This window comes from Marmota monax, unplaced genomic scaffold (genome assembly GCF_021218885.2).
Source record: "Marmota monax isolate L192 unplaced genomic scaffold, Marmota_monax_Labrador192_F-V1.1 WCK01_AAM20220418_F8-fsc00338, whole genome shotgun sequence".
In the NCBI taxonomy this organism is placed as follows: Eukaryota; Metazoa; Chordata; class Mammalia; order Rodentia; family Sciuridae; genus Marmota; species Marmota monax.
This window is the reverse complement of record NW_026693035.1, coordinates 675,461-698,083: the sequence shown is the minus strand read 5'-3', so window position 1 is coordinate 698,083 and position 22,623 is coordinate 675,461. Positions and strand designations below refer to the sequence as shown.

The 22,623-nt window shown below is 44.9% G+C and overlaps 1 protein-coding gene across 3 annotated transcripts in view; it reads left to right on the top strand.

Annotated features, from left to right (window-relative positions):
* LOC124098827 (kinesin-like protein KIF19) overlaps positions 1–22,623 on the top strand; it is a 74,889-nt gene that overhangs the window by 12,896 nt on the left and 39,370 nt on the right. For all 3 annotated transcript variants that reach the window (XM_058582471.1, XM_046453786.2, XM_058582470.1), the window contains exons 4-7: positions 1,626–1,806; positions 4,658–4,928; positions 7,115–7,236; positions 9,904–10,028. In XM_058582471.1, the coding sequence (XP_058438454.1) occupies positions 1,626–1,806; positions 4,658–4,928; positions 7,115–7,236; positions 9,904–9,951 (622 nt within the window). In that variant the 3' untranslated portion in view covers positions 9,952–10,028. The remainder of the gene's footprint in view (positions 1–1,625; positions 1,807–4,657; positions 4,929–7,114; positions 7,237–9,903; positions 10,029–22,623) is intronic.

The window sequence follows — 22,623 nt, the reverse complement described above, 5'->3', positions numbered from 1 at the left end:
ATATGATATTGATCTCACACGATAGTATCGCCTGTTGATATAGGAGCCAACTTAGCCTCTGTAAGTATACTCTGTGACGCCCCCCAAAGACAGATTTCCTATGGGCACATTTTTCAGTCCTTATCCTGAACGTTAAATGATGCATGAGTGTGTGAGAAGATTCTGTTCAAATTAAAAGTCCCCATAATTTTGGCCCAAATTCAACTCATAATTTGCATTTCCTATCTCTGCTGGCCACCTGGTCTAGACATGCTGCATGCAGTTAGGCAGATTTCATCCCCTTTTTTTTTTTTTTTTACATTTTTTATACTAATTAGTTACACGTGATAGTAGAATACATTTTACATAAATGGAGTATAAATTCTCTTTCTTCTGGTTGTACATGAGGTAGAGTTACACTGGTCATATATCTGCATATAGGGTAATAATGTCCCATTCATTCTACTGTCAGTCCTACCCTCATGACCCTTCCCCTTCCTTCACTCCTCTCTGTCTAGTCCAAAATACCTCTATTCTCCACACACCCCCTTATTGGGAATTAGCATCTGCATATCAGAGAAAACATTTGACCTTTGGTTCTTTGGGATTGGCTTATTTCACTTAGCATAATATTCTTCAGCTCCATCCATTTACCAGCAAATGCCATAATTTCATTCTTTTTAAGGCTGAGTGATATTCCATGTATATATACCACGGTTTCTTTATCCATTCATCTGTTGAAGAGCAACTATGTTGGTTCCATAGTTTAGCTATTGTGAGTTGAGCTGCTATAAACATTAATGTGTCTGCGTCACTGTAGTATGCGGATTTTCCTTTGGCTATAAACCTAGGAGTGGGATGACTGGGTCAAATGGTGGTTCCATTCCAAGTTTTCCGAGGTATCTCCTGACTGCTTTTTAGAGTGGTTCCACCAATTTTCAGTCCCACCAGCAATGTATGAGTTTCCCCATATCCTTGCCAACCTTTATTGTTGCTTGTGTTCTTTGATAGCAGGCACAGTCCATATTAATATATGTGATTACCTTGTTTTAAAATGGAGTAATACGTGCAGATTTTGTTTGAAATGTACCTTCACCTCTACAACTTTTTTCCTTCTATGGATATAGTCTGATGCAACAATAATGATAGTTATACTGGGGAGATAACAGAGTGAATCATTGTGCTTTGCAAATACCACTTTTAGCATAAGGTGACATGTGGGATCACTACAGTACAGTTTGTTGGGCAGTCCTCACAGATTCTAATTAAATGGGTGTCGTATTTCTCAGTACTGAAACACTCAGGGTCACTCCTGAGTTTACTGGGCTGCAGGAAATTGAATTCAGGGCCTCTCACATGCTAGGCAAGAATTCTACTTTTGAGCTACAACCCTAGCTCCATTATACAGCTTTATAGTGAGGAAACTGAGGCTCAGCAGGGGCACATTTAAAGTCAAGGTGGCTGTAGGGAGTCCTGGGCAAGCAGGGAGGGAATCATATGTAGAGAAAAGATCATACAGAAGATCCAATTCTGCTCCATTTTCATGTCCACACCTGTGAGGTAGCCAGCTGGGTCCAAGAAAGGCTCTGGGACATGAGGCACCAGGACTCCCTGGCTTGCACTCTGTCCCCTCTGCCATGCTACAGCTGGGAACGGGAGAAGACCCACCACCACGTGCACAAGGACAAGGGTGACCCAGGGAAGGATGAGGAGCCTGCAGATGCTGATGTGGATGAGGGCGAGTCTGTGGAGCCGCACGAAGTGGTTCTGGCCAGAGAGGAAGTCGGCCTGCTTTTAGCTGAGCAGCGGAAAACTGCGGCCCTCAAGGTGAGGGAGAGAGACGCAGCATTTTCATGGTAACGGGGATGGTGCTTATGAACCAATGGATGGGTGGGCTCTTTGTGAACATGAGCTCATCCCATGGAATAAAGTCAATCACCATCATTTTAGAGATAAGAAACTGAGGTGCAGATATAAATTAAGTCAAGCATGATGGCGCACACCTGTACTCTCAGCAATTTGGGAGGCTGAGGCAGGAGGATTGAAAGTTTGAGGCTAGCAACTTAGTGAAACCCTATATCAAAATAAAAATAGAGGGGCTGGGAATGTGGCTCAAGCGGTGGCGCGCTCGCCTGCATGCGTGCGGCCCGGGTTCGATCCTCAGCACCACATACAAACAAAGATGTTGTGTCTGCAAATAACTAACTAACTAAATATTAAAATTCTCTCTTTAAAAAAATAAAAATAAAAAATAAATAAAAATAGAAGTGACTAGGGATGTTGCTCAGTGGTGCAAGCAGGAGAAAAAAAGATGTATTGAGTAAACTGAAGGAGCAGAGCTGGGACCTGACCTGGTCTGACCCAATGCCTTTGCCCCCTCCTGAGGAGTTTTGCTGCCCCAGGAAGTGAAGGGGGAGCTCAGGGCAGGAAGCCTGTGTGTGTGAAAGTGGGGCAGGAGTGGCAGTGTCTGCTCCACTGAGACTCTGCCCGCCTCGCCTTCTCTGGACACCCTGGAATGGCAAAGCTCGCTCATTCCCTTTGCAATAACCTCCATGCAGAGCGAACACTTTGTAGTTTGCAGAGTGATTCCACGGGCATCTGGCTCATTCCTCCCCTGATTCTGGTCTTGGGCATATCATGCAAGGACCAGGGGTACCATCAGAAGGAAGCCACATTCAAGTTCCTCTCCGGAGATGGAAGTCTTTTCACGTTTGAGCTGTTTATATAATAGCTGGTTATCTAATAGTCTCACTTCAGGAAAATTGCTGAACTGGTGCATATTGGAGATTCCTCAGAAGCATGTACTGTTGCAGCTCGTTAGTAAATGCTTGCAGGTATCTTCTCAGGCAGTGCAAAAAGTGTCTGGGACATCATGTTGTTACGAGCAGGTAGGATTTATTTCACTTAGAAGCTATGAACCAAACCAAGAACTTGATACTACCACATCTGACTGCAGCATGGGGATCGTGCAATTTCACTTCAAAATTCAAAGTTGGATTTCCTCCAACTTCTAAAAAATAAGAAAAATGGTTTCTGCCTGAGCCGCTAATATGCATCAACAAGAAAGCATGGCTTCAAGAACAAGCATGAATATTGATATGCAATGGAGTCTGTAAATGATAAGTCTGTTACTTGACTACTTAGTTAACAGTTAATCAACTCAAATCAATGTTTTAAGTGTCGTTAATGACAGGCCCTAGGGACCTAAAGATGAACAAGACACATTCTATGATTTGTGCTCGCACCTAGTGGGAAGAGACAGCATGGCAGTTCAGTACAGCAGCATAGCAACAATGCAGGAACAGGGGCAAGTGAGGGAGGGGAGGGACTGTTAGTGTAGCCTGGGAGTCAGGGAGGTCTTCAGGAAAAGAGTAATGCCCAGTAGGAGGAGAGCAGCTGGGGAGCTGGGCCAACTCTTCCAATGTGGTCCCCTGTTGATCCCAATTAAGAAGGTGGCCAGATGCAGCTCCTCAGTGCTTTGGAAACTGTCATCTGACCCATTCCTGGGGACCTTGATTCTGGGCTCACCAGGTGGCTTGGCCCACATGTTACTCTCTGGGGGCCTGGATGGAATTGTGAGGTATGATGGTTACTTTGATGGTTATTACCTGGATGGAATTGTGAGGTATGATGGTTACCCTCAGGCTACAGGATGCAGTGATGCCATCAAACGCTGGGCGTTGCTCTGAAGGTATTTTGTAGGCCTGGTTAGCATATGCACTCAGTTGACTTTAGTATATATACACACATGTGCATAGACATGTACACAACATATGTCTATATCTGTATGGGGCTTCTGTGGGTTCAGTTTCTCTGGAGAACTCTGACAGGGCTTCCAGCCCATTTCCTACAAGGGGGACAGCAGTCTGTGGGCGTATAGTGGAGGAGCCGGGCCTCAGCCCTTCCTGCTTCCTCTCATGTGCTGCTTGGTTTGGGAGACCCAGAACCTTGGCTGTGGACCATCCATCATACGACAGATGTAGGGGCTGCTCCACAGTGTGAAAGTGGGATTCTCTGTTTCCCATGGCAACACTTGGGCACATGGTGAGTGGTGAGCCCTGGTGCTATAGCTAAAACACAACGTGTCAATAGAAAACTTGAGGTTCAGTGGGGCTGACGGATCAAGAGATGACTGCCATTAAAAAGTTTGCTACTCGTGGTTCCCAAGAAGAGGGGCTTGCTGTGCCATGCAGGGCCACATGGGGGGCACCAGGGTGGGTTAAGAGGCAGGAAAAGCAACATGACCAAGGCCTTCACTGTGGTTTCTGCAGGAAGAAACAGTCAAGGAAGGCTAGTAAGGTTTAGGATTGACTGGCTAGAAAATTTGGGCCTAGGGGCTGTCCTAGTTGTCTAGTACGAGCTCTGGGGAGATTAGGGTAGGTGGAATGTAAACCAGGGTGTGAGAGTCCCACAGAGAGAACTCATGGATGAGTCATTTGCCTTGTCCAGAAGTTGGCGAGGCTGAGAGGGGCTGCCACTCCAGGATCAGTGAGGCCCCAGGTGTCAAAGTGTCCGAATGCAGAAAGTGGAGGACAGAAAGTCTAGGGGACAGTGGCACATCCTAGAGCCTACCACTGTGTGTCTCCTGAGCGTGATCAGTAGACCTTGGCACATAGGAATGAACGGCCATGGCTGGCAGGGTCCCATGTCCTCCCTGAGTCCTCAGTGTCTTCCTCAGGCCGGGCTGGAGCAACGCCTGGCCCATGCCAAGCAGAAAGCCTCACAGATGGAGAAGCTGCTGCCTGAGCAAGTCACCAGTGAGGACCAGCGGGAGGTGCTGAGGCTGCTGTGCAGGGCCCACGAGCTAGAGGTGGAGAACACGGAGCTGCAGGCCAACAGCCTGTACTGGAAGAACTTGCTGTGCCAGAAGGACTTTATGATCCAGCGCTACCACCAGCACCGGCTGCTCTGTGAGCAGGTCATCCAGGAGCAGCGGCAGCTGATGCAGGGTAGGCCACCTCTGGGGCGCGCTATTCATCATGGTTGTTTTCTGGAACCATGCCTGCTGTCACAAACCCCAGCAGTCCCCAGTGGCAGCAGAGCAGAGACAGCAGGCAGCTCCTCCCTTCCCCTCTGGGAGCCTGGCCACTGCCAACTCCCTGCGTGTGCTCTCTAGAGGTCTGTGCAAAGAGATAGCATTTGGATGGGGGTTTTACACCCACATGAGCATGTCACACACCCTTACCTTCTTTTTCATTGACTTCTTTTTTATTGAAACTGCCCTTTAAGGGGACAATGAACCGCCTTATCTGTAGAAATGCCTGCACTTTCTTAACCATCCAATTGAGATGTTTCTTCATCTTGTGTTCTGATACCCACCCCTGTGTCTCCTCTTGTTCACATGGTTGTGCAAGTGTGTAGCATCCTGAGTGTGTGCAGATACCATAGTCATCTTGTCCCTGCAGTCAACACTCACTAAATTGCATAATAGTTTTCCTTTGGGGAGATATTACATGATTTTCTTTATTATGAGAAAAAGGCATGAATTATAACAGCATTAATGAATGTTCTGGAAAAGATAGCAAGTCCCCTATAACTCAACACCTTGCCTAGAAGCAGTGAAATTAATTTTGTCAGAGCTATAACCGTACTTTTTTTCTTCTTTTTTTTTTTTTTTTTGCAGTGCTAGGGATGGTACCCACGGCCTTGTGCCTGTTAGGCAAGCACTCTACCACTGAGTTACATCCCCAACACTTTTTTTTTTTTTTTTTTTTTTGAGGCACGGTCTTGCTAAGTTACCCAGACTGACTTTAACTTGCAATCTTCCTGCCCAAGCCTCCAATGTCACTGGAATTACAGGTGTTCAACACCACACCTGGCAATTTCCTACTTTAACTTCGTTTTTCTTCATGATACTGGAGACTGAACCCAGTGGCATTCTACCACTGAGCTACACCCCCTGCTCTTTTTTTTTTTTTTAGTTGTAGTTGGACACAATATTTTTATTTTATTCATTTATTTACTTAATGTAGTGCTAAGAATCGAATCCAGTGCCTCACACACTCTAGGTAAATGCTCTACCACCGAGACATAACTCCAGCCCCCACTGCTCTTTTTATTTTCTCTTTTAAATTGTGAGATAGGGTCTCATAAAATTTCCCAGACTGGCCTTGAACTTGAGATCCTCCTGCTTTAGCCTCCTACGTAGCTGGGGTCACAGGCATGCACTGCTGCACCCTGAACATCATAAACTTTTTATGACTGAGTCATATTCCATGTGTGGATTAACCATTATGTTCACCATTCATCTGTTTATGGGAAATGGGGTTGGGTCTGTCTTTTGGCTATTGTGAATAAAATTTGTGTTTGAGTTTTTCTTTGAGACATGTTTTTAATTCTTTTGGGTAGATCCCTAAGAGTGGTCTTTTAACATTTTTTTTTTTCTTTTTTGTGGTGCTGGGGATTAAACCCAAGGCCTTGTGTTTGCAAAGCAAGCACTCTACCAATTGAACTAAATTCCAAGCCCTGGCCCTTTAACTTTTTTTTTTTTTTATTCTTTTTTTAGTTGTAGATGGACACAATACTTTTTTTATTTATTCATTTTTATGTGATGCTGAGAATCGAACCTGGTGCCTCACACAGGCTAGGCAAGCAATCTACCACTGAGCCACATCCCTAGCCCCAGGTCCTTTAATTTTTAACTTAAGTTTTATTTGTACTTTAGAATTGTTAATAACAGGGCTGGGGTTGTGGCTCAGTGGTAGAGCGTTTGCCTAGCACATTCGAGTCTCAGCATCACATAAAAGTTAATACACCAAAATAAAGGTACTCTGTCCATCTACAACTAAAAGTATTTTTAAGAATTGTTAATAACACTATTTTATGACTGAAAGGCAATATATGAACATAATAGAAAAATTTTAAACTTGTATTGGTGGTGTAGCTCAGTGGTGGAGCACTTCCTCCACACGTAAGATCCTGGGTTCAATATCCAGCACTGCAAAGACAAGAACAATTTTTTTTTTAAGTAGACAGAAGCAAAGACAATGTAACAGAAAAGCCTCTTCTATCAGATTGGAGTGTTTGCCTTCAAATTTCCGGTACACAATACTGTCTTGTAACAAGTAGTGGACATTTTGCCTGGTTCTAGGGGTTGTCCTTCCTCATTCTAATCCTGCTTTCCTGGCTCCCTCAGACAGTGGTATCCAGGTTCCGGAGTCTCTGGACAAGCAGTACCGGCTGTACTCCCAGGAGCGGAGCGAGGGCACACTAGACCGCCTGCTGCTGCTGCACTCAGTGATGTCTGGCTCCCTCCAGGTGAGTCCTGCTTGCCAGTCATCCCCCACCACCCCCGCCCCAGGCTCAGGCCATAGTCAGCCTCTCCCATCCGTGGCACTGGGGCCTGTTTGTGCCAGGCCCTATGAAACAGAAGAGAAAATTTGGAAACACCAGTAGACCAACTGCCTAGTGCCAGAGCAATAGGGTGGAGGACAGGCAGAGCCACAGGCTGGGGATTCAGGCAGGTTTCAGGATGAGGCCAGCCCTCCCTGGGCTCTGATGGACATGGCTTGGCCAGAGATAGTGGAGGAGGTCCACTCACAGGACCAGGCCACTCTGTTCTGTCTCCTAGGACCTCTCTAATCCTTAGCTATTACCAGGATTTCTGCCAGTGGCAAAGCCCAACAGGGATTCCTGAGTTTCCTTGAGCAGAGGGCCTTATTGCCTTGATGACCTAGAGAAGTGTCCTCTGGGACCCGTGGCGAGATCTCAAGAGTTAGGTCTTTCTTTGCTCTGGGTGTCTTGTCAGGATAGGCTTGGTGAGCTTGCAGGGGAGAGGGCTTTGAGGTAGCCTCTGCATTGGCTATTGAGCATGAATGCTGTCATACCTGATCTTCGCATGCCATAAAGGAGGCCTGATGTCCCCAGACCATAGACCCTGGACTTAACTCTCCAGAGGAAAGAAAGAAGAAACTTCTAGACCTTAGCCGGGGTGGGCGATGCATGGCATGAGGAAGGCTCAGCCAAAGCACTCCCTACCCCACCCCCTTCTCCTGCTCAGGCTCTGGCAGTACACTGTCTGTGCTTTCCAATGGAGAGCAGGATGAGTCAGGGTGCTGGGCTGCTCTTCTGGGTCTGTGGGCTCAGTTACCTCTTGCATATCTGCTTCCTGTTTGAGAAAAGCCTCTACTCTGCCCTGCTTCCCCATCCTTTCCAGACATCTGTCTCACTTTGGTTTTTGTCTTTTGTTTTTAATAAACTTTCTCTTTTAGAGAAGTTTTGGGTTCATAGCAAAGTGGAACAGAAAGCACAGAGTTCCCATCTCCCCCACCCCTACACGAACCTCCATTACCCATATCCCACACAGCACCACAGTGGTCCATTGCTACAGTTAGTGGACATGCCAACACATTATTATCACCAGAGGCATAGTTTACTGTAGAATTCATTTGTAGTGTCATGCTGTAGGTTTGGACACTTAGAAGGCAAGTACCTGCCACGGTATTGTCGTCCAGCAGTCTCCCTGCCATGAGCATCGTCTATGCTCCCTTGCTCATCCTTCCCTCCCCACCAGATCCTGGCAACCACCAATGTTTTGGTTGTTTGCCTCTGACTTTTTGCCTTTTCCAAAACTATATGGTTGGAGTCATACAACAGATTTTTCAGAGTGAATGCTTTTACTTAGTAACAGGGATTTAATGTTTCCTCCATGTGTTTTCATGCTTTGATCACTTTTTTTAAGTGTTAAGTAACTATCCATCAATCATCTGGCTGTTCCAAAGTTTGTTTTTCCATTTGCCTGCTGAGGGACATCTTGGTTGCTTTTAAATTTTGGCAATTATGAAAAGAGTTGCTATAAATATCCATGTGCAGGTTTTGTGCAGATGTAAGTTTCTAATGCCTTTGGGTAAATCCCAAGTAGCATGATTGCTGGACCATGTGGCAAGAGTAAGTTTACTTCTGTAAGAAGCTGACAAACTGGGCTGGGGATGTAGCTCAGTGGCAGAGGACTTGCTTTGCAAGTGGAATGCCCTGGGTTTAACTTTCAGTACTACAAAAACAAAAAAAGAAAGTGATAAACTGTCCTCCAGAGTGGCCATAGAATTTTGCATTCCTTAGTAAGGACCATGAGCTCCTCTTGTTTGTGTCCTGCCTAAGCCCCTGTTGTCTCCTAAGTGGTGGGGTGACAGGAGCATCTTCTGCAATGCTTTTCTACACTCATGTCCTTTTCTGGTCTGTAACCCAACTCAGGATCCATTTTTCCTTTAGCAGTCATGTCTCCCTAGTCTCCCTCAGTCTGGGATGGCTCCTTAGTCTTTCTCCTTCTCCCAGGTCTGACACTTGAAGACTGTTCCTCCATTAATTTGTAGAATGTCCCTGTTCTGTGTTGGCCTGGTGTCTTTCCATGAGTAGATTGATTGAGCTAATTCTCATGATGATGCATTTTGGCAAGAATGCCACAGCAGCAAAGTCTCTTTTGAGTCCCTGCTTTCAATTCTTTTGGGTATAGACCCAGAACTGGAATTTCCAGGTCACATAATAAGTCTGTTTAACTTTTTGCAGGCCTATAGACTTTTAGGGTTTCTCACATAGGTGTCTCCTTGCATACCACTGTTGCTCAGGGTGGAAGTGGTGGGATGATCCCTGGGGATTTGACATGGGAGATCTCCTTGGTGGGGGCAGGAGTTAAGGAGTCCACTGACCGTGTTAAGTGTTAAGTAACTATCCATCAATCATCTGGCTGTTCCAAAGTTTGTTTTTCCATTTGCCTGCTGAGGGACATCTTGGTCGCTTTTAAATTTTGGCAATTATGAAAAGAGTTGCTATAAATATCCATTTGCAGGTTTTGTGCAGATGACTGGCCTCCCACTGCATGGCAATGGCAGGGAGGACATGGACCTTCCCATGTCCCTCAGAAACCCTCTGCTTGATAACATGGCTTTCTCACATCCCCGCCGAGCTCACTTAGCAACTTTCTGGTCCTAGGATGGCTCCATTCTGCATATCTCACCCATGCCGGAGGAGCCCAGCTGAGACCAGCCTGAGGACAGGAAAGACTTCCCGCGGGGCCCCCAAGTTGAGCTGCCCTCAATGCCACTGGAGAGAGACAGGTAGGTGAGATCCAGCCTGGTGGATACCAAGGCCATGAATCCCAGGCTCTTGTTTGGCAGGTGGCCTGAGGCTGATCTCAGAGCCAGTGCTTCCTCTTTCCTGGAGTGTCCAACTTCTGTTGCTTGAGAGATCCTTGTAAGAATAACAAATTGCCCTAGGAGATGACCACTGAATGGCGTAACTATGAGGTTAAACATTTAAATAAAATAAATAAAAACATCAGGACACTTTACCCCTAGATACAGTAATGTACAGTTCCCTCTAAAACCACAATGTAAATAATTATTCTCAACAAAATTAGTGATGCTTTTGAACATCATTTCATATCTTGCCTATTGTCAGATTTCTCCAAATTTTACCCCAAATGCCTCTGCAGCTGGTTTATTCAAACCAGGAGGCCGTGAAGGTTCAATAGAAAGCCCAGGTCTACCTTTGTCACCTTTGGGCAATGAAAATCCCAGGGCTCCAGGCAGAGGTGGCCTGGTTCCTTCAGTATATGGGCATATGCAAGCATGTTGGTGTGGCAGTGTGCGCTCTGCATGTGCACATTTGTGCATTTGTGAGTGCATGAAGTTGTTTGAGTTCACAAGCTTCATATGCACACAAGTGTACACACACATTCATCCATGTGAGCACACACATGTGTTTGTGTGCAAATGTTAGTGTGCCTGTGTACATGGGAACCTGTGTGTCTGTAGGTGATGTGTGCATGTTTGGGGAAACAGTAAGAGGACAATCCCTCTCTTTCCCATCTTGATGATCATGGCTGACACTCTATAACAAAAGCAGGTTAACAGGAGACAAGCATAACCAAATTATTTATTTATTTATTTAGTGGTATTGGAGACTGAACCTAAAGCCTCAAGCAAGTGCTCTACCATTGAGCAATACTTTTCAGTCCTTTTTTTAAATTAAATTTTTTATTCTTTTTTTTTAGTTGTAGATGGACACAATATCTTTATTTATGTATTTTTATGTGTTGCTGAGGATCAAACCCAGTGCCTCACACATGCAAGGCAAGCACTCTGCCACTGAGCCACAACCCCAGCCCCTTATTTTTTTATTTTTTAATGGTAATTTTTATTGATGCATTATAATTATATATAATATTGGGATTCATTTTTACTTATTTGTACAAGCACACAGCATAATTTAATCCCCTCTCCATCCCTTTCAAAATTTTAAGTCACCCAGACTGGCCTGAACTTACAATTCTCCTGCCTAAGCCTCCCACGTCACTGGGATTATAGGTGTGTGCCACTGTGCCCAGCCAGCATAACAAATTTACTTGATCGTAGTCTTATGTAATACTGGAGGCTTCAGAATGAAGACCCAAAGACCCAGGGTGAACTCCCCATTTTTATGCTCAGGTCTGAAGAGGCAGGGACAGCCATGTAGAAACATGATTGGAAAAGAAGTGTGTGAGTTGATGGTAGTGAACTTGGGGGTGGCCCAGCCAGGCCTGTCTGTGCAGGCTCTTCGGGCCACTCTGCAGCATTCCTTCTGTAATAAGGGCCTGATGATCTGCAGTTAAGCCAGGCAGGTCGGAAGAATTTCTTTATTGCGGGAGTGTTGGGGGTAGGGGAGTTATTGTTGCTTGTGTTCTTTGATAGCAGGCCCAGTCCATATTAATATATGTGATTATCTTGTTTTAAAATGGAGTAATACGTGCAGATTTTGTTTGAAATGTACCTTCACCTCTACAACTTTTTTCCTTCTATGGATATAGTCTGATGCAACAATAATGATAGTTATACTGGGGAGATAACAGAGTGAATCATTGTGCTTTGCAAATACCACTTTTAGCATAAGGTGACATGTAGGATCACTACAGTACAGTTTGTTGGGCAGTCCTCACAGATTCTAATTAAATGGGTGTCGTATTTCTCAGTACTGAAACACTCAGGGTCACTCCTGAGTTTACTGGGCTGCAGGAAATAACCACGCAAGCGACAGAGATACCGGGCGTTGAGTCTAGCTTGTGGTGTCTGCTGTCAGCAGATTGACTGATATCTAGGAAGGCCACACCCAGAGGCAGAGCAAGAGAAGGGGACACACAGAGGGCATTTTCGTTGACCATTCTATTCCAAACAGGGCAAAGGTGTAGTATAACAAAGGAATAGCTGAGTATAGCTCCTGAAGACATTCCTTCTACTTCTTGGGCTGGGGCAATGCCCAAGTCACGAAGTGATTGTTCAGAGCCTCTTGGTTCAGGATGGAAGGCATGGGTCATTCAGAGTAGCTCCCCACAAATGGGAATGACAGTGTTTTCACTAGAGTCTTTAAAATTTCAAAATATCTGTTTGGAGAAAGTAGCAAGGATCCTAAAGAATTAGAAATCGGGCAGTGGAAAACAATGCCCTTCTGGACATTCTTGAGCCAGAGGTGGCAGAATTTCTCAAGAAGTGGAAAGGCTCCACATTTATGTGTTGTTCCAGAGTGTGGAACCAGTGGGGAGCAGCATTGGTGCATGAAGTCCACTCACAAAGGGTGTGGGCAAGGAATGGTTCTGAAAAAGTAGATTCTGAAGGGGAAAGAAATTTGAAAACAAGGACTTTTATGAGCTGCCTTCCAAGCACTTCCTAGTGTTCAGAGTCAGGTTTTTCAGAGATTGGTTCCCAGGGTTGTTTTTTTTTTTTTTGCAGACTTGATACCACAAAACTGATGAAAATTACACTAGTACTCTGCCACTGAGCTAAATTCCCCTTCCCCTAGTTCCACTTCTTTTTTAAAATATTTATTTATTTATTTATTTAATTTTATTTTTTTATGTGGTGCTGAGGATCGAACCCAGGGCCTTGCACATGCTAGGCGAGCGCTCTACCACTGAGCCACAACCCACGCCCTAGTTTTACTTAAAGGTTCTGGACCTGACTCTTTTATTTATTTATTTATTTAAGTTGTTGATAGACCTTTATTTTATTTATTTATGTGGAGTGCTGAGAATCGAACCCAGTGCCTCACACATGCCAGACAAGTGCGCTACTGCTGAGCCCCAGCCCCAGCCCCCTGGACCTGAATCTTTAATAGGACAGTCTTGCCAAGTGATGTGCTATGTTTTGCTAAAATAGGGATGTAGGGATGGACCAGAGTCATTATTGTCAGGTTGGTGGCAGTGAAGCAGCCTGCCCTTGGGAAAAAAACATCAATCAGGTGCCGACAGAATCGCCTGTCAGTCAGCAGAATCCCCTGGCCAATCCTGGGGTTCAACCAGCTTCCTGCAACCAACTCCAGAGGGACAAGGGACTCTAAAAACACCTTTTCCTGTCCCAAGCCCTTCCCTTCCTGCCTAAGCCCCATAAAATCCCAGTCCAGTGGAGCTCCCATGCGGTTTCTCCTCACACCCTTCTCCTGTCCACTCTGTGGGTCTGATGAATTGCCGCCCAGGAGTGAATCTCAAATAAAGCCTTGTTCAGCAGCCTTTTTAAATCTGCCTCCTTTGGTCGCTGCCCACCTTGTCTTATTCTTACAATTATGACTTTGTGTTTTTTGTTGCTGACTTTCATTGTTCTGCAGTGAGTTACAAAGTCATAGTTATAGGCCACAGGACTTCTCCTTTTGAGTTTTATCAGTGCTCACCATGAGCATGTTTGCATCTCTGTTCAAGTGCCTTCCCTCTTTGTTCAGATTTAATGTGTATTATCTTGTTAATCCACAGATGTACAAATTCTCTTGTTAGTAATTTAGCAAACATGTAGTTGTTGGTTTACTGGTTGCATATTTCTGAGTCATAGTGGTTTGCATTATACTTGCTTGTTTATGGTTTTAAACGCATTTAAATGGAATATAGCAAGCGTAGACTAAGAACAATGATATAAATATAGCAAGTGAAAAAAAAAGAAAGCCATAATATTTAGTTGACATAGTAGATATTTTATTGATGAAAATTATATTCCACTGTCAGCCTTACTTGTTTTGGAAAATATTGCCTCCCTTTATTTCTTTGAATCATGTTTAACAAAGCCATGCCTTGGATTCTCTTTCTGACCCTCCCTGTTTCTGGACAGGTGAATTGGCATTCTGACTTCATATGTCATGCAGCAAGGGAGATTTGATGTACCTTTTGAATTCTGCTCAGCAGTTATTTGATCTTCCTCAGGGTCCTCCTGGCAGTTGTTATAAGTGCTATCTGGGCCATTGTGTGTGTCAGTGTGAAAGGTTAAAGAGTAGCTTTTTCTATTGGACACCTATTCCTTTTTATTTAATAGCTTATTGAGATGTAATTTGCATACGCTGTGATGCACCTATTTAAAGTGTACAACTCAGGGGTTTATAGTACACATCAGAGTTGGGCAACTATCACCACAATCAACTTCAGAATATTTCATCACCTCCAAAAGAAATCCTGTCAGTACCCATTAGCAGTCATTCACCATTTCCCCCCGGTTCACCCAGCCCTAGGCGTCCTCTCATCTCCATTCTGTCTCCATAGATTTGCCTATTCTGGACATAACAGAAGTGGAATTATCCACTATGTGACCTTTCGTCTGGCTTCTTAGTGTAAAATCTTCAGGGTTCATCCATGTTATTTTACATGCTCAGACCTTCATTCTTTCTTATGGCTGAATAAGGTTACATTGAAGGAATTGACTCATTTTACTCATCAGTTGGTGAATATTTGACTATTTCCCTTTTTGAACTATTACTAATAATGCTGCTATGAATATTTGCACACAAGTTTTTGTACAGACATGTGTTTTCATTTCTCCCAGGTATGTACCTGGGTCTGCCACACGACCAGCACTGGCTTCATTAAAGAAGGTTCGATTCATGAGTAAAAGCTAGGGAGTTTTAAATTAAAGAGATAAGATTCTAATTACCTTTAAAACCAGCTCCAGGACGGCTTCTCCTAGCTCCCGCCTCCAGCCACCTAATGAGGTAGAGAGGTTTATTAAAGAGGCTACAGAGAGAGAGAGAGAGAGAGAGAGAGAGAGAGAGAGAGAGAGAGAGAGAGAGAAACAAATTGCAGGGAAAATCCCATCTAATGAAGTGTTAAGGGGGGCAGCATCCCAAGGTCAGGGGCGACGATTGGATCTTCGGGGCAGTGGCCAGATACGCCTCTGCACGGACAAGCCCTCGGACCTGGAAAAGGGTGGGGAAAGCTCTGACACAGCTGTGTCTAAGCGCCTCTCACCCAGCCAGGGAGGTAACTCAAATCACGTGTGAGGATAGCTTCCCACACCTGGGAGTAGAGTTGCTGGGTCATTTGGTAACTCTACCTTTAACCTTTTAAGGAACTGCCAAACTTCTAAGGAACTGCACCTTTTACTTTCCCAAAAGATCATAAATATCAAACTAAAAATTTTCCCGACAGCAAAGGAAACAACCTAGAATCTGAAGAGAGAGCCTACAGAATTGGGAGAAAAGCTTTGCCACCTTCACCTCCAATACAGCATTAATCTTCCTATATATGAAGAACTGAAAAAACTGAACACCAATAAAATAACCCAATCAATAAATAGGCAGAGGATCTTCTGCGACCATAGAAGTGTCTATGGTCAGTCAACAGATGAAAAAAGTCAACATCTCTAGTAATTAGAGAAAAACAAATTAAATGGCAATTATTAAGAGTTCAAGTAACAATAAATGTTGGTGAGGATGTGGAGAAAAAGGTACACGCTTACGTTGTTGGTGGGACTGCAAATTGGTGCAACCACTCTGGAAAGCATAATGGAGATTCCTCAGAACACTTGGAATGGAACCACCATTTGATAACCACCAGTTATCCCATGTACCCGAAGTACTTAAAATAACATAGTGTAGTGATGCAACCACACAGTGTTTATAGCAGCTCAATTGACAATAGCTAAGCTATGGAACCAATCTAGATGCCCACCAACAGATGAATGGAGAAAGAAAATGTGGTATACATACAAAATGAAATATTACTCAGCCTTAAAGAAGAATGAAATTATGTCATTTGCCAGTAAATGGATGAACTGGATACTATCATGCTAAGTGAAATAAGCCAATCCCAAAAAACCAAAGGCTGAATGTTCTCTCATATGTGGATGCTAACATATAAGGTGGTGGGGAGAGAAGTTCATTGGATTAGACAAAGGGGAATGAAAGGAAGGGAGGGAGTAGTGGGGGTGAGAGAATAGGGAAAACAGAATGTATCAAACATAACTTTACTGTGTTCATATAAGAATACATGATCACTTTAACTTCTCACCTTCTACACCACAAGAATGGGAAGTTAGAGTCCATGTATATATAATATGTCAAAATGCATTCTACTGTCATGTATATCTAAAACAAGAACAACAAATACTGTGGGAAAGGTAAGAAGCAAACAAAAAATCCAGGTAGGAAAAAGTATTTGTAACACTTTAAATAAGGAAGCAGTGTCCTTAGCATATAATGTCTTCTACAGTGACTACGAAGAGAACCCACAGGCAGTAGAAAGACAGGCAGACAACACGAGCAGTAGAGAAAACAAATGACTTTCAAATGTATAAAATGTTTAGCTTCAATTACAAAATAAAATCTATTAGTACATTGCTCTGGTGAGGCTGGGTAGAAATAGGCAGCTCTTTTTTTTTTTTCCCCCAATGCCAGGGGTGGAACCCGGGCAATTGCATGCCAGGCAAGTCCTCTGCCATGAGCCAGGTCCCTAGCCCTCAGGCAGCTCATTTTGTTGGTGAGAAAGTAAATTAATTGAATCCCTTGGGATTGTATACACCCATTTTTCCTATATATTTGACGTGTGCAAAGGAGCTCTTGTAGGGATCTTCATCATGGTGCTGTTCCTAGAAATAAAACATCAGAAAACACTATGTGTGTCCAAAGTTCATTGATTAGGTGAACCTACTTCATCCATTTCATGGTCTGCTGTGCACCTTTACGTGAGAAAGTGATTCCTGGATATGGATTTGTGGCAGGCCCCTCCCCTGTGCCTCTGATAGTTTCCAGCCGAGGGCACACTAGCCCAGAAGCTCTGCCTGACCTCTGCCTTTAGGCTGCTGGCACTGAAACAGGTTGCACAGTGGTGGGGGGAAAAAGAAAGAGAAAATAAGTTGTGAACAGTAAAGGGTGATTTCGTGTGGGCTAAGGTACAAGACATCGTATGTCATTTGCTGGTCTTCTAAACAGAATATAATATGTAATGTTATGTACTTTCCATAGAAGGAGACACAGCTACTTGTTATTTCTAGAAAAAGTAACTGAGGACTAGGGTTCAGGGAAAGGAGGAGGTTCTAAAACTTAATTTATTATTATCATTATCATCATCATTGTTGTGTGGTACTTTGGATGGAACCCAGACATTTTGCGTGCTAGGCAAGTGTCCTACCACTCAGTCCTAAAATGGAGTTTTTATCAACTTGACCCATTTGCAGTTTTTAACTGTTATTTGTGTTACCTTCATTGAATCAGTGAGGTTTTTTCCCCTATAAATTTTACTTTCAAGTCTGCTTTTTTAAAATAATTAACACATTGGTAATTCTTGGTACGTGTATAATTTCCATTGTGCCTTTGTTTTATTAGTCACCTCTCAATAATTAATTCATCATTTGAGCATAAAGACAATGTCTTTAGCTTTGGGTTGATATTTCTCTATAAAAGAAATATCACAAGTTGTAGAGGGAGCATTTGGAACAAATATAATTCTATTATCTGTGTTCAAAAGGTTGATCCTCTTTTTCTATAAATATATATGAGCAAGTATTTGATGGGAATACTCTTGATATTATCGTAGTCATTTCTTTTTCTATTATTTTGTGTGCTTCTGTGTGTGCATGTGTGCGTGGCTCTCAGGATTGAACCCAGAGACGCTCTACCACTGAGTCATATCCCCAAGCCTTTTTATTTTTATTTTGAGATAGGGTCTAAGATGCTGAGACTGACCTTGAACCTGGAATCCTCCTGCCTCAGCCTCACAAGTCGCTGGGTTTATAGGCATGTGCCACTCTGTCTGGCTCTTTTTTGATTTGAGATGAGGTGCTGTAGTTGGCCCTGTGTGAGAGGTTTAACTAGAAACAGTTCATTCTCATTGCTATCATGTGCTCAAGGAGAAGGCCCTTGACAGATGAGGGCTGCTATTTACCATGTTTGGCTTAATGAAGAGACGTCTCTTTCTTCTCCTCTGCCTTTGAGCCTCAGGAGCTCTTGCTCATTTCTAGCCATAGAAAATGGCTGCAGGAACCAGAAACATCCACAATTTTGTGATCTTTGTTGCTCTGCTGTCAGTGGCTGTACCTGATGTAGGACTATGGGTCACTTGAGGAAGACTGGTGAGGACATTGCAACACAGCTGTGCTCCTTGGTAGGGGGTCATCACCTGGCACCTACTACAGGCCCCAGGTCCACTTCTGCTTCTTTATCTCAAGTGGAAAGTGAATGTGCAAATGCAGATGCCTTCCAAGGCTTGCATAGCTTTGTGTCTTCTTCAGTGCCTCATGTCTTCCTGGAACCTTGATCTGAAGCACTCCACTTTTACTTTTTGTCTGTGTGCGTTCTGCATTAATGCAGCATTTGTAGGCATTGTCACTAGGTGTTTCAAGCCCAGGGACTTTGGATAGTGTTAGGATGGACAGTGTTAGGACATATTCTTATTGAGGGTCCCAGCTCTCCAGGAGGCAGTGTGGGGGTATTGTTTTCTGTTTTGCTTGGAGGGCCAGCTATGTGGGACTGTTTTTACAGATCTGCACCATTTATCTCCAAAAGAGAACTATTACAATTAATTACTTTATAAAACCTGCCTTTGAGCCAAAAATGAGGACATAGATTGCCTACTATTTTAAAATGAGACTCTTAACAGGATAATTCTTGGAATTTAAAGGCTATTTTTTTACTATCTCATTCTTTAGATCTTAGATATTTTTCTGTTTTTTTAAATTTTGTATTAATTGTATGGCATTTTATTTTACTTACAATAGTTAAGTAAAAAAAAAAAAGTTTTCCAAAAGGAGAGAGTTGATATTATCCATCATATATAAGTACCCAGTCTTCTACTGTCTCACTTGCCCTGGGAAGAACCTGGGAAGGTCAATCTGCAGGTCTCATGGGGGTACAGGTAGGACAGCATGAGACCCACACATACAGTGTGCCACCCAGCTTTTTCTTCAAGAAGTAAAGGATGCCATCGGGGGAGATAGGGCTGCAAGTCAGGAGGTAGCTGGGACCTATCCCCTGCCCCAGCTCAGGGCAGGCAAGCCCTGTCCTCTCCTGTCTGTGACCAGCCCTTCCCAAGCCATATGTGAGCTAACAACATCTGCTGTGAAGATGAAAGCTCAAAGCAGCCACATGCTATGGTCTGAGGGCTGTGGCTGAGCCTGTGGGTCAGGTAGTATGCACCTCTGGGCCAGTAACTTCTCAGGTTGCTGTTTCTTCCAGGGTCATGGGAGCTGATCTGATTGGCAGAACTGAGATCTGTCAGTAGCCAAGCAGGGACACTGACAAGGCTGTTGGGCTAATAAAATGGGTTTCAGGATGTGCCACAATAGCCTCAGGAAGGGATAGGCAGCTGAAAGCCCGCAATGTTCCAGGGTCCTGTGAACATAGCACCTCATATGGCAAAAGAGATTCTGCATGTGCAGTTGCAGATGTTGAGATGGGGAGATTATTCTGCATTATCCAGAGGTCAGAGTGAAAGACATGAGCTGATTGCTGTCTTGGAGAATAGAGGAAGGGTCCACAAGCCAATGAATGCAGTTTCCCCCAGAAGCTTTAGATGGCAGGAGGGAAATTCTTCACAGAGCCTGTAGAAGGAATGCAGCCTACCCACACCTCAACCTCAGCCCAGGGAGAATCCTGAACTGTAGGACCAGGTGTATGTTCAGCCATTACAGCCACGATAAAGACTCACTTCCCAGGAGTGTGGGCATGGACAGAACTGAGGAAGTCAGGACACCACCAATGCAGAGCCCAAGGGAGGGAGAGTGGCCAGGAAAGCCCGGAGGGGTCTCACTGTGACTGATGAATGGGATGGTGCTCAGAGTGACCAAATAGGAAGGAGCATACCACCAGGGGATTGGACCCTGCTCCCTGACCTAGGGAGGTAAGCCACCCCTCCCCTCAGCAGATAACAGTGAGATCACAGACACTATCCAAGACCTCCAGAGGGGAGCATTGGCTGCAGGGCCACTGAGAAATTCAGGGGCAGGGCTGCTCCTTTTCTGTGACCAGGGATGGCTGTGTCAGACACACTCCCCCAGACTCAGACGATACACTAATGAGGAAGAACCTCCTGTCTGAACTATACCCCAGTGAACTTCAGATCCATCAGAAACCTCTGAGGAACCAGGACTCGAGGAGGATTGGAGCTCCTGAGATGAGGAGCCAGAATGATCCTGGCTGCCAGTCTGAGGTGCCGTATTCTGATGAAGACTGCATCCCTGAGGGTCTTAGAGCTGCCCAGAGAAGGGTCACATCTTTGTCCCAGTGGGGCCTGGCAGAGGAAAAAGAAAATCCCCTCAAGAATACTATCATCCCAGGGCATAGATACTTGTAAAGATTAATCTAAGCTGGGTGGCACACCCCTATAATCCTACCCGCTTGGGAAGTTGAGAAAGGAGGATCACAAGTTTGAGCCCCAAATTTAAAATAAAAAGGCTGAGCACGTAGCTCAGTCGTAGAGCACATCTGGGTTCAGTCCCCAGTACAAAATGAAAAAGAAACAAAAACAAAGGATGGGAATTGCTGTAACATGAAACTCAGGGAGGCATGGACTTCTGCAGGGACACTAGAACCCTGTAAATTGACCAGGCGAGGCCTAGTGGCATGGGTGGTAGGAGTAAGCATGTATCTCAGTTACAAAAAGTCAGGATGGCTGAAACAGGAGTGTAGGCTCATGCTGTGGAGAAGGGTTTGACAAGGCAGGGAAGGGCCTTGAAGGATGGGAGATAACCAGATGGCATACTAGGAGGACAGGTGGACACAGACCAAGCATGGAGGCTGTGGGAGTGTTTGCAAGTTCCCCAGACAAACAGCCTTGGCCTTACCCTGTAGTTGTTAGAAATGCAGGTCCCAGGACCCACCCCAGACTCATCTCAGCAAGATGCTGTGTGTCCACATGTTAGGGAGGAGTGCTCCTAAAGTTATAAGCAGGACAAATGAAGAGAGGCTGACTCCACAGGATTAGTAGCAGATCCTCAGGTATGGGCTGATGTAGAGCATGACCATGATGCCAGCAGTACTGATTCTGAGCAGCTAGGAAGGAGCTGTCATGGACCCCAGATGTGCCAACTAGCCTGCTTGGGGCAAAGCCAGTCTACGCCCAACTTCCTCTAGTCACTGCCGGGATGCCAGCCTCAGGGGAAGGGCATGGCACACTAGTGTCTCAGATAGAAGCTTGTTATTCTTCTCCAAAGCCCAGCACATTTATGCCTAGCTGGACTACCTGCCCTTAGAATGCTGGAAGCACACTGGCCAGCCCACCGCTGATCCTCCTCATTCCCCTGCTAGGTCATTCTTGTGTCATCTAATCTCTGACAAATGAAGAGCTCTAGAGGACAGCAGCCATGCTGTGGGTTCCCAAGTCCTGCTTCCCACATCCAATCCAGCCTCTTTCAATACAGAATCAGGCCAGGTAACCCTGAATTCAATTTCTGCTCTACCAGTGTCCAGCTCTGATACATGCGCAGGTCAAGTGACTTCTCCCAGCCTTAATTTCCTTATCTCTGAAGTGGGCTGATCCTAAACTCAGCACCCCACACAGGAAGTGATCTTTGTAAAGCTCATTGCCCAGGGGCGTCACTCTATAGTGTTCCTTTCTAGGATCTGTTCGTAGATGTCTGACCAGACAACAACAACAACTCTTGAGAAGCCTGTGTGGCCATATTCTTCCTCCTGCATCAGTAGAGGAAGTCTCTTACCCACCGTCAGCCTCCACCTAAATCCTTCTGCCCTGCCAGGTCATTTCTGCACAAGACCCACTTCTTATGTGGAGCCCAAAACTGAAGGTGAAGATGTGTTCCTAGCAGCCAAGGGTGCCCTGGAGGAGAGACCTGCCCAGTTCTCTCTGCCACATGCAACCCAACATCTTGGCCATGGTGATAGCTCTGAAAGAAAAACCTTCAAAAGAAGGTCCTAGCTGTTATCTGCAATCTCTCCCTTGTTAATTGTCTTAACAACAGCAGCTGCTGTGTATCAAAGTCTATCACTACCTGTTGCTGTACCTCTGACAGTCAGTTAGGCCTTATGACTTAGAGCTGCAGATGCCACTGAATCCATGTACTTGTCCCAGAATAGCAAAGCAATATCCAGGGTGAGCTGGAATACACCAGGGCCCACCCACATTGCCAACCACCTTCTGCTACCCCTAGCTAAGTGCAAGCAGATATCCCAGGGAATGTGTATCCACAGAGACCATAGCTCTCCAGAGCCTGCTATGACAAAATTGGCTTGAGGCACAGTGAGGCAATACTGAGGCAAGCCAGAGGATGCCAACCTGTCACCCCACCGCATCGTGGCCCTGGACCAGTACAGGTACCCTCTCCTCACAGGGCTGCAGTTCTGAACACCTGGGCATCCTGGATCCACTAACTTCAACCTCCTGGGAAGCTGGGATTGCAGGCCAGCAGTGAGAAAACAGAAGTAAGGCAGACCTGAATGGAAGTTCAGTCTCAAGAGTTAACCAATAGCCTTGGTATT